At 39.3% G+C, this 12,049-nt stretch overlaps 3 protein-coding genes across 4 annotated transcripts in view; 1 reads left to right on the top strand and 2 right to left on the bottom strand.

Moving 5' to 3' along the window:
- Positions 1–1,302: 1,302 nt before the first annotated feature.
- LOC111078219 (ubiquitin-40S ribosomal protein S27a) lies at positions 1,303–3,338 on the bottom strand. The gene is made up of 3 exons (XM_022372795.1): positions 3,274–3,338; positions 1,689–2,029; positions 1,303–1,542 (listed from the first exon to the last, which is right to left on the bottom strand). The coding sequence occupies exons 2-3, from the start codon at positions 2,007–2,009 to the stop codon at positions 1,393–1,395; spliced, it is 471 nt and encodes a 156-aa protein (XP_022228487.1). The 5' UTR covers positions 2,010–2,029; positions 3,274–3,338; the 3' UTR covers positions 1,303–1,392.
- Positions 2,103–3,298, bottom strand: LOC111078218 (ribosome biogenesis protein NSA2 homolog). 2 transcript variants are annotated; one of them, XM_022372794.2, is made up of 3 exons: positions 3,274–3,298; positions 3,049–3,110; positions 2,103–2,962 (listed from the first exon to the last, which is right to left on the bottom strand). In XM_022372794.2, exon 3 carries the CDS (start codon positions 2,943–2,945, stop codon positions 2,166–2,168), a length of 780 nt encoding a protein of 259 aa, XP_022228486.1. In that variant the 5' UTR covers positions 2,946–2,962; positions 3,049–3,110; positions 3,274–3,298; the 3' UTR covers positions 2,103–2,165. The 2 variants fall into 2 exon arrangements, with proteins under 2 accessions (XP_022228486.1, XP_041450626.1); XM_041594692.1 differs by lacking the exon at positions 3,274–3,298 and having other exon boundaries at positions 3,049–3,211.
- A 7,036-nt stretch (positions 3,339–10,374) lies between the features above and the next one.
- The window catches only part of LOC111078216 (prolyl endopeptidase), an 87,907-nt gene continuing 86,232 nt past the window's right edge, over positions 10,375–12,049 (top strand). The window contains exons 1-2 of the mRNA XM_022372791.2: positions 10,375–10,631; positions 10,750–11,372. Of these exons, the coding sequence (XP_022228483.1) occupies positions 10,547–10,631; positions 10,750–11,372 (708 nt within the window). The 5' untranslated portion in view covers positions 10,375–10,546. The remainder of the gene's footprint in view (positions 10,632–10,749; positions 11,373–12,049) is intronic.

Here is a 12,049-nt window from a genome sequence, read left to right on the forward strand (position 1 = left end):
AGCTGACAACAACAATGGCATGCACACTTAGAGCACCGAAAACCGAAACGAAACAACCGCAAGACAAACCGCAAAGCAGATGACGCGAGAACCGTTTATGTTGCTTGTGCACAGACGCCGAATCGAAAAACCGTGGTACAAAGCGAATTAAACAACCGACAAGTGTTATTTGCAAGGCATATATATGTGTATATATATAAATATATATCGATTAAATCACGTCGGGGTCACCAAAATGTTGAGCTATTGAGATTTTTCAATAGCGTAGAGTTAAATCGACAATTTGTACTTTGATTAATTCACAACACAGTTTGTTTGGTTATGTTAGTTTCTTTATTTTCCATGCAAGGCGAGTGGGAATAGAATGGGCAAGAGTTAGCAACAGGCGGACCCGTGGTGGACCGTGTTGAAGCGAAAACAATAATGGGTTTTGTATAAAAGGTAATAACAATGTAGCAGGTCACTGTGCCAACCGACGATATGTTGTACGTTTGATGATGCTAGATTTCGAAGTGTCTCTGCTGCGCAGACGAGCCTCCCTCACAGCCTTCGTCGGCTGACGATTTTCGGGAGGGGGAAAATGACTCAAGAGCGCAGAGTCAGGTAGGCAATGTTGTGCATAAGAGCTTAGCTCTGCTCTCTTTGCGCTGCCATGGGCCGGCGCTTAGCCGAACAAAAACCTTAATTGAATTTTTTAGCTGTTATATATTTAAATATTTTTTGAAGAACGTAACGACTTGACGAATAATTTTTATGAGCAGAAAGTAGAAATTTCGATCTTTGATATAAAATTAATTTTTTCTGTTTAACTAAACTGTACGCGAAGTTATAGGTGTGTATAGGTATAGGTGGGTAAGTCGTTGGCTGCCTCTGTATGCAAGAGAGCGGCTGGATCTAAAGCGCTCTCTGGCTGTTCATCAAAATTTCAATAGATACATATAGTATGTATTGTGTTTGGGCACCCCCTTTCTGCCCGTTTCGGGGGGGGCCCCCCCCCCCCGGCCGGGCCCCCCGCCCCCCCCCCACCGCCGGGGCGTTTGGTTAAACCATGATGAAATTATAAATTATAATTAAAATTATTATAATTTCATCAGGGTAGGTTGGTTTTAGCTATGTAAAAAAAAACAATTGGTATCCGGTATAACTCCGTGACGCAGCAGTAAAAAGCCTATAAAATAAGTTCAGATCAAAATTTGTATATATAGCTTGCCTAGCTCAGCTTCGTTTTCGGCAGCGCCAAATTACTTCTTAACTGGTTGTAACGTTGAAGACTTTGTCTTTGTAATGAAAAAACAGTATATATTTCTGTTATCAATTATGTAATTCAATTACAATATTTATTTGTTGATTTCAAACATATGCATGTTCATAATCTGCCGTTTGGCATTTGAATTACTTTTCTTCGGGTTTGCTGAAAACAAATGTCAAATTGCATTTTCCGCAATAATGACGATCTTCGTGAGCAGCCATGAAAACTCCAGCCCCACAATTCTCTCCAGGGCATTCGCGACGAAGACGATGAATCTTTCCATTCTCGTCAACCTGTTAAATTTTAAATATAATGTTAAATCATCAGATTCTAATATGGAGTTAATAAAAAAAAGTTGAGTCAACGAGCGCAAGATCAAAACTCAAGAATTCCAAGAACAGATCTCTTTTATATTTTCCAAGTCGGCAGAGCTATATACCTTGTAGTACTTCAAGACCGCGAGCTTGACCTTCTTCCTCTTGTGCTTAATTTTTTTAGGAGTGGAATAGTTCTTCTTCTTGCGTTTTTTGGCGCCACCACGAAGCCGCAGTACCAAATGCAAGGTGGACTCCTTCTGAATGTTATAATCAGATAGTGTTCGGCCATCTTCCAATTGTTTGCCAGCGAAGATCAAGCGTTGTTGATCTGGAGGAATTCCTTCTTTGTCCTGAATCTTGGCTTTGACATTTTCGATGGTATCCGACGGTTCGACCTCAAGAGTTATGGTCTTGCCCGTAAGGGTCTTTACAAAGATCTGCATGGTTTAGTCCCGTCACCAAACTGAAAAAAAGTAAGCAAGTTAATATATAAATTTAATAAGAACAACACTAAATATAATAATTAAACGCTCTTCTGTTGTCAAGATCTGAATTTATTAATGTGAACATTAAAATTTAAAAAAATATTTCTTGATCCACTAAACCAGCAGTACTGCATTAATAACACCATCATTTTCTGGGTTGTTTGTAACTTGTGCATATTTGCCCCACACAACTTTTCCAGTTTGTGTCACCAATCCCAGCTCAGAGATGTTAACTTCTATAACAGTGCCTTTGGTTATAACACCTAACGATGTAAACATTGGGGAGCTGGGATTTTTCTTTACACCAATAATAGGTAAATGGAAGGTAGCTTTTAGTTCTGGATGGGTCACATGAGCTTTTTTCATTCGTAGTCCCATTGGTCGAATAAAACGTTCAAATTTTGGTGGTTTCCGAGTAAAATTCTCTCCCACAAATGTGACTTTTGTAACCATTCGCTTCCATGCTTTGCGCTTAGTTTTTCCAGTCTTTAGAACCTTGAAAACTTCAGCATCCGACTGGGCGCGAACTTTTGGTATGGGCACGTCCCACTTTCCAGCTTTTTCCTTGCGTTTCTGCTTGATCATATTTGACAGCACTTTCGCACTTGACTGGACTCCCCTGTCAAGCAAGTAATGAGGTAAAGCTCCATCCTCAACCTTTTCATTTTGTTTTTTCAGCTTTTTCTCCTCATGTGATTGAATATTCTTTTTAATTTGGATCTTTTCATTTCGTCGCTCCTTATTAAACAATTTTGCTTTAATGCCTCTTAACTTGCGTGCTTTACGGGCTCTCTCTTTTGGAAGTCGTGCTTCCTTTTTACGTTTACGCTCTTCGTAATCAAGACGTCTTCCGTACAGCTTTCTGTGGCGTTCCATATACTCATTTTGAGGCATGATTACAACCAGAAGCGCTGAAATTTACGTCAGAAAATACATTTTGATACAATTTAAGGCAATAATGTGTATATAATCTGAAATTGTACAGAATCGAACTTACCTTGAATACAATTTTCGTATTATTTTGAACTGCTTTATATGTGACGCACGGTTTTTAAGTTACTGAACAGGAGAGTAATACATTCCACATGTAGTGAATAATATAAATAACTAATAAATTATACTCTCATTGACTTTATCTCTAATAATTATCTTAGCCAGGCAACAGACGACTAAATTTATTGACTTACAAAATTTGATATTTAATGAGGTCAAAATAGCTTACCCTGCTGCGACGACAGAATTAAAAGAAAGAAAGAACCAAACACAAAACGTGACCGGAAATATACTGTCTCACAGGGCTGCAATTTTTTACGATCAAAAAGAGGTTTACTATTTCGGAACGGATAAAAAAAAACACTAATTATTTTTGCAGACCTTTTATGGCCTTTTCCCGCACGGCGCATCTATGAGGAACGGTGGGAATTTTTGACAGATGTGAAACTCCGATTCCGACTGGCACCATCCACCATCCATGAAAAACAGCTGATGCATACAATTTGGTGCGGCGGAAAATTTGTTTACTTTTAAATGAGATTCAGTACCAAAATATATTCTTGCACAATTTAATCATGTTGCTGGACATGGATGCTGATAATGAGACCAACATTGATGAGAATTTATTGTAATGGATATCTGTTTTGAAAACACTGAGGCGTGGTCATTTGTGACTGCTTCATATAATTCCAATCAATGTTTCAAGTACAAATATATATGTTATGTTTTTCAGAAGCGGTTCGGTACATTTTGGGAGAAGGATGTACCCGAAAACAACGAGGCGTTTTTTAAGGAAAGTTTTAGGATGGAGAGATCCTGCTTTTCTCTGTTGGTTACTCGCTTGGAAGTGCTACGGAAGAAGGACACAAACTGCCGAGCTGCAATTCCTCTGGAGAAGCGTATCGCCATATCTTTTTATACTTTGGGATCTTCTTCTGAGAAGAGTGTTTTTCGGAGTGTCAGCCAACAGCGTCTGCAATATCCTGCATGAGTTTTGCAGAGCATTCATCAACGAATTGTCAGAGGAATACATGTCCAAAAACTATCTCACTTCAGAGAAAATTGACGAGTGTGTCCAAGCATTTGAAGAAATTGGGTTTCCTCAGTGCCTGGTGCAATTGGTAATAATGCAATAAAATCATCCATAATATATGTATATACATATATGTAAATTAATTTTATCACTTAATTTTTATGTTAGATGGATGTCACATCGAAATAAAATCACCTGCAGCTGATATTTGATATTTTTTTATTTTTTGCGTGCTTTGTGAGATCGGACGGGGTTATTTTGTTTTATTTTTATATTTTCCTGTCTGTCATTGTTTACATTTTCATAGTGATCTCCGATTTTTTGTTGTGAAATATGGTTGCATTTGACAATTATCGAAAAAATACCGCACTGAAACGTGAGAATTAGGAACATCCCAGATGGATGGTGGAATAACTGGGAAATTTTCGGAACGGCAAAACCTTACGGACCATCCCAGAAATGGATGGTGGCTGGTGGATGGTCCCCAGTGTGAAAAGGCTATAACCATACAGTATATATATGTGCCAGTTCAAGCAACGAATGTGTCACAGCTGCGTTTTCTGTCCCAGGTCCCCAGCTCTTCGGCTGGTGCTCCGAAGGAGGAGGTAAATTTATACACAAAATTCTGAAAAAATACTTTAAACTAAATTTATCACTAGATAAGACATTTTTGTGAGCCCCTGAGGCCATAAAGACGCTGCTGAATATGTGGAAAGAGAACATAATTTTCATGGTGTGGTAAAGAAACTAAACACAGAAATGTCTGAATATAAAAAAATTAGCATCATTTCTCTTTCATGCATTTTCCTCTAGTCTTCAAAATTATTCCGCTCATCAGAAAGTGCAAAGAATGTCCCATTTTCTGAAATTCAAAATGACTTAGATTTGTATCCTATTAGGAAAAGTGCAACTTCCGAAACTGATGAACCACCCGAACAAATTAACGGGTTGCTCATTGGCCCGGATCAAGACTTAAACCTGTTCCTGAACTCTGCACATTCAATACTCGGCCTCGACGTCTGTCCACAAGTTGAGGATTTGGCCTCGGCGGACCTAATAAAGATATACATTGAAGAAACTTGGACTTTGTCTTTCGACTTCGGGAATCTGATCTGTGGGACACCGACGCGACGCCCTTCAGCTTAATCAATCCGCGTCGGGTAAAAAACTAACAAATACCGTGCATGGATCTCCAATATTGCGGTGTACTCACAAATAAGACATTTCTGGTTGATTTAATACAACATTTGAAATCTAAGCAAATTTCTGTTTGTAAACATACAAAAAGCAGTGTAACCATAGAGAATGCAGATTGACCACTTTGGTCGCACTGGGCGAAATGTATATCACTTTCGGTATATCACAACAATGCAGCCAAAATAACTAAAATAACCGAGAACACTGTGCCACATAAGGCACTAGCAAACAATAGATTTGCGATACTAAGTGTCCCAAACGAAGATGAGATCACCCAAACACCCAAGGCCAAAAAATTAAGACCGCCACCTATTTATGTTCGACAGGCAAATTGTGCTGAACTGGTCAAAAAAATAACTGATACAATTGGCGCAAACACATTCCATGTCACGTACATAAAAAGGGGTAATATAAATGAAACAAAAATACAAGTCAATGACGAACAAAACTATCGATCAGTTGCGAAATATCTCGAAAATGAAAAAATGAATTACTACACCTACCAACTTAAAAGTAGCAAAGGATTACAAGTGGTTATCAAAGGAATCGAACCAACAGTCCCAATCAATGAGATAATAGATGGACTTAACGATAAGGGCTTCGAAGTCAAAATGGCAATGAACATAATAAATAGAAACAAAATTCCCCAGCCAATGTTCAAAGTAGAACTGACACCTGAAAGTATGCATATAAGGAAAAATGAAGTTCACCCAATATACAAGCTTCAATACCTACTGCACCGTAGGATCACCGTTGAGGAACCACACAAACGAAATGGACCGGTCCAATGCACAAATTGCCATGAATATGGACACACGAAAACCTATTGCACTCTACGGGCAGTCTGCGTTGCCTGTGGTGATGTTCATCTCACTGAGGCCTGCCCCGTAAATAAGGAGGACCCATCTGCCAAAAAATGTAGCAACTGTGGGGGAAACCATACTGCCAACTATAGAGGTTGTCCTGTCTATAAAGAATTGAAAAATCGCCTAAACCAACAAATAACTGCAGTTCGTAACCCGGTCGTCCGACAAAACTTAACATATATACCATCAACTACGACTCCAGGAGTTTCTTTTGCTCAGGCGTTAAGTTACAACAACGGGTCGTACGCCTCAGTCTCTAAGCCGACACTTCAACCAACCACAGCTGGAATAATGCAGAATCAGGCATCAAATCAGATCCCAGAAATCTCTGCCCAACATACCCCTGCTAATCCATCCCAATTGCCTAGTGGAATTGAGTCAATGCTGGTAACTATAACAAATACAATGGTAGCAATACAACAAACGATGTAGGAGCTTATTCGCAACCAAAATCTCCTCCTGGAGCTCCTAATCAAACAGAAATCTGTTTAAATGTCCTGTCTAAATATATGTTTCTGGAATGCAAATGGCATTTCTCAGCACAAATGCGAGCTCTTACAGTTCCTCGCTCAACACGACATTGACGCCATGCTCATATCAGAGACTCACCTAACAAATAAAAAATTTTTTCACCTCAATGGCTATAACTTCTATGCGAAAAATCATCCCGATGGTAAGGCACATGGAGGTACTGGCGTTCTGATCAAGAATCGCATTAGGCATTATCCATTGCCTTCATTTGCTACACCTTATCTACAGGCAACAGCAATTCATATTGAAATTCAGAGCGGCTACCTAAACCTAGCCGCAGTATACTGCCCACCACGTTTCTGCATTTCCGAAACAGAATTTGTAACATTCTTCGACCTACTAGGTGACCGATTTATAGCAGCTGGTGACTACAATGCCAAGCACACCCATTGGGGATCTAGACTTACCAACCCGAAAGGAAGACAACTATATAACGCTATAATAACGCCACGAAACAAGCTAGACTTTATCTCTCCGGGCAAGCCCACATATTGGCCCACAGATCCAAACAAGCAACCCGACTTGATTGATTTTGCAGTTACACGAAGGGTGCTACAAGCTCAGATTAATGTAGATCACTTAACAGATCTATCATCGGATCACTCGCCCATTCTACTTCACCTTTACGACCATCCACAGCTTTCGGAACGCCCACTCTTTCTAACTTCTAGCAAAACAGATTGGCTCAAATACAGGAAGTACATAAGCTCTCATATTGATAGCTGCCCAAACATTAATTGTAAAGATGACATTGGTTTTCTCAATGTCACTGGCGGCAAAACACTCAACACCAATATTAGCATCTAATAAACATTCCAACAGCAGTCGTATTTCTAGGCACATTGAAGTGCTGCTACGCGATAAAAGAAGGCTTCGCCGAGAGTGGCAAGCACACAGATCACCTGCATCGAAAGAGCGGTTAAAAATAGCCAACCACCTACTACGCAGAGCCCTAGAAGATGAAAAAAACCGAGCTCAAATATCCTATATGGAGCAACTCTCCCCAACTAGCAAACGATTCCCACTGTGGAAAGCAAAATCAGGCGTATGCCCACCAATCGGGAGTGAATCACCTTTACGTACACAAACAGGAGAGTGGGCTCGCAGCAACAAAGAGAAGGCAAATACATTTGCCGTCCATCTAGAAAACGTCTTCAAACCGCACCCAGCAACGAATAGCTTAGTGCTCCCACCAACCAACAATCCCGAAGCTACTCCGCCTATCATATTCCAAACAGGAGAAGTCACAAGGGTCATTAAAGACCAAATCTCAAAGCAAAAGAAAGCTCCGGGCCACGATTTCATCTCTCCTAAAATGATCATAGAATTGCCGAGCTGTGCAGTGTATTTTCTTACTATGATATTCAACAGCATGATGAAATGGGGCTATTATCCTCAAGAATGGAGGAAATCAGTCATCACAATGATCCATAAAGCCGGAAAAGACAAGTCCAAGCCATCATCATATAGACCTATCAGCCTACTGCCTTGCCTATCAAAGATATTTGAAAAGCTGCTCCTGAATCGTATCAAACAACACCTACACATCAACGGTGCCATCCCGACTCACCAATTTGGATTTCGCGAAAAACACGGAACCATTGAACAAGTAAACCGTATAACCTCTGAGATACGAAATGCATTTGAAAGACGGGAGTATTGCTCCGCTGTTTTTCTGGATGTCGCACAGGCTTTCGACCGCGTTTGGTTAGATGGCTTAATCCACAAAATCAAAATATTACTTCCACAGAACATCCATGGAATAATGGAGTCATACCTACAGCAAAGAAGTTTCGCAGTACGATGCAAAGATTTCCTCTCTGAATATCATCCAATTGAAGCTGGTGTACCGCAAGGCAGCGTGCTTGGACCGACACTGTATATCATATTCACAGCAGATCTACCGACAAACAGCCTAACAACAACTTCGACATTTGCTGATGATACTGCCATATTAAGTCGCTCCAAGTGCCCAAGAAGGGCCACGGATCACTTATCATCTCATCTCGTGGCCTTAGAAAAATGGCTAGCAGACTGGCGGATACATGTAAACGAGCAAAAGTGCAAGCATGTCACCTTCACGTTAAACAGACAAACTTGCCCTCCATTATGTCTGAACAATATCAACATTCCACAAACCACCGAAGTAACATACCTTGGTGTTCATCTGGATAGAAGGCTTACTTGGCGTAAGCACATCGAAGCGAAGAGAAATCTACTTAAATTTAAAGCTAGTAATCTACATTGGCTAATAAACACCCGTTCACCACTAAAACTGGAGTACAAAGTACTTTTGTACAATGCAGTTCTCAAACCTATCTGGACATACGGCTCCGAGCTATGGGGAAATGCTTGCGTTAGTAATTTAGAAATAATCCAGAGAGCTCAATCGAAGATACTAAGAACTATCACTGGGGCCCCATGGTACATACGGAATGAAAATATCCATAAAGACTTAAATGTAGGATCAGTTAAAGATGAAATTGCCAAAGTGAAAGCAAAGTACCAGGCCAAGCTTCAAGCCCATCCTAATAGACTTGCGCAGTCTTTAACTTGGCACACTAGCCATACACGACTCCGGCGAAGAGACCTTCCCACCCAGCAATAATACTTAGCTAGGGACGTACTCTAAGTAATTAAGTGTAAATAATTAAATAAATATATTAGGCTAAGATTTGTATACTTGTCGTAAGTCTCTAATAGGGAAGATTCGATAAATAAAATCCCGTAATAAAAAAAAAAAAACTTTCGGTCGATGGAAAATTTAGCGCGTCTGAGTAATGGGCTTACACGCGTTATCTCCGTCATTGCGTTTATTCCGATAAAATTTTTGTCATGTATGTGTACACACATACATTTGCAATACTTCCCGCCATGATTCATACATGCCGAACGGCCCAGCTCCCGACCCGAATGGTCTGGCTCCCCTGGAACCCTGGCCTGGCACCCGAATGCCTCAGCTCAAAGAGCCGAAGGCCCTGGGAGCTGGGACAGAAAACTCAGCTGCGACACGTTCGGTGTAGGAACTGGCCACATCATATACTGTATGGTTAGTGAGATCAACAAAAAATAAGGTCGGTATATACTAGAAAAGTGTCCGAAGGTATTTGCTGGTGTTGCTGTTAATTTTTAACCCCCCTTGAAAGTTATATCATTTTTATATATTTTGCCAGCAAACACGAAGCAAACATGCAATATGAGAACAAAAATGAAATGATATATTTACATAATGGAGACATATAGAATCTAATTAATGCAGCATTATATCTAGGACAATTATATGGATATTATAATATATTATTGTTATTCATTTTCATATATATGTATGAAAAAAATATTGTTTTCAAAACATTTTGTCTTCACGGTGGTCGGCTCGGGAGGCGTCGCCATCTGCTGCTGCTGATCCCGAGCGACCCCAGCCGAAGAAGTGCATTTTGTTAACTTTAAACAAAACCAAGCAGCAGTCTGAGCAGTGTAACCGTTCGGAATGCAGTGCACACCTCTGGTCACACCACAGGTCGCTGGAAAAATATATGACATCTGTTTGCTAGCAAACAGTTTTTCGATCTGAGTACTAGGCTTTAGATAAATCTATTGAAAATCCACAGCAGTTGCTGAAGCCCACCAGCTATCGGTATGACAACCATTTAATTTGAAATCTTTGACAAACAGTTGTTTATATATTGCTAAAACGCCAACGTACACATATCAACTACAAATTTACTCCACCTTTTGAGCAATTAAATAATCCATAAAATCGTAATTAAACACACATCCAGGAATACCCAATATATGAAACAATTAATGGAACACATCAGAGAATACGTGTATTATTTATCAGAAAACGTAAATTTATATTTTAGATAGAACTGCAAATGCATAAAAATTATCAGGTTGCATTATCATTTCAACGTTTTGTACTTGATTTCTTTTCTCGAACTTCGCATACTACGGTGGTTGGTAAGTTATTTCGTTTCATATTTAATGCACATGGTTGACAAACAGTGTATGTATTATAAGCAATAAGTAATACATTTTCTTTTACATGTGTATGTATGTATGTATGTATATAACAAAGGTTTACGAGATATGTCAAAAACTGCTGACCAAAAGCCTTCGGCTCTATCAAAAAATGTCATAGAGCCTATTGTATATCCAACTACTCGGAGGGACGAAACTGTTGAAGATACCTTCCATGGCATTCAAATAAAAGATGTATACCGTTGGCTTGAGGATCCGGACTCAACAGAAACGCAACAGTTTGTAAAGTCTCAAAATAATATAAGTCGGCCGTTCCTTGAAAATTGTAATGAGTGGAAAAAAATCAACTCAAAACTCACCAAATTATGGAACTATGCCAAATATGGCTGCCCCATGCGACATGGAAGTTATTATTATTATTTTATGAATACCGGTCTGCAGAATCAGAGCGTTATGTATCAACAAACATCGTTGAGTGGAGATAGCAGAGAATTCCTTGATCCCAATAAACTATCCGATGATGGTACAATTGCCTTGGCTCAAAAGTCATTTTCTGATGACGGCAGCTATATGGCATATGGATTAAGTGAAAGTGGGTCCGATTGGATCAAGATTCTTGTACGAAATACCGAGACTGGTAAAGACTTAAATGAAATACTTAACAAGGTTAAGTTTTCCGAAATATCATGGACCAAAGATAATAAGGGATTTTTTTATTGTGTAAGTAAAAGAAAGAATACATTAATATTGTTACGTTATACCAAAGACTACTATACCAAGATGTTCCATGCGGAAATAAAAAGCTGTTCTAAAGCGGAGTTTTTCATGACTCCCCGTTTACAAAGGGACCGCGCGGTTTTTCAATTCTTTTTTTACCTATGTATGCTTCGTTTAGGACTGCGGCCCGCTGACTACCCGACTTCGTGTGTTTTGTCCCAGAATCCACCAACAAATGCAAAGGCGCTGAAAAGACGTACTTTTCGGTCTGCAAATTTATAGCAGGATATGCATATGCATTTTTCTCACACTTATTAGTTTTAAGACAGCAAGTTAAAGGAAAATTATAAGTTCCTTTTGAAAAGTGAATTTTATACCCCTACTCAAAAAGAGTAAAAGGGTATATTAGATTTGTGGCAAAAGTGGATGTGTGTAACGCTGAGAAGGAAACGTTTCCGACCTCAAAGTATATATGTACATTAGGCTGGGCCAAAATTTGACCAAAAAATTTTGTTTCTGTTTTTTCAAGTGGACACCCCCCCAACTCTGTTCTTTGCTATTCAATAAAATTATACAATTTTTTCAGATTTTTAGTTTAATGTTTGGGAGTTGCTACCACGAAAAGAAAATACAAATGTTTGGGTAAATATACATTAAAAAGAAATTTAATTCTTCGGTTT

This window comes from Drosophila obscura, unplaced genomic scaffold (genome assembly GCF_018151105.1).
Source record: "Drosophila obscura isolate BZ-5 IFL unplaced genomic scaffold, ASM1815110v1 contig_31, whole genome shotgun sequence".
Classification (NCBI taxonomy): domain Eukaryota; kingdom Metazoa; phylum Arthropoda; class Insecta; order Diptera; family Drosophilidae; genus Drosophila; species Drosophila obscura.

What these genes read in the sequence shown, in the direction of transcription:
- LOC111078218 (XM_022372794.2), bottom strand. Translation starts at nt 2,945, where the DNA reads ATGCCTCAAAATGAGTATATGGAACGCCACAGAAAGCTGTACGGAAGA.
- LOC111078219 (XM_022372795.1), bottom strand. Translation starts at nt 2,009, where the DNA reads ATGCAGATCTTTGTAAAGACCCTTACGGGCAAGACCATAACTCTTGAG. An exon ending in CGGTCTTGAAGTACTACAAG is followed by an intron (nt 1,543 to 1,688) that starts GTATATAGCTCT and finishes AAAATTTAACAG; the next exon opens with GTTGACGAGAATGGAAAGAT.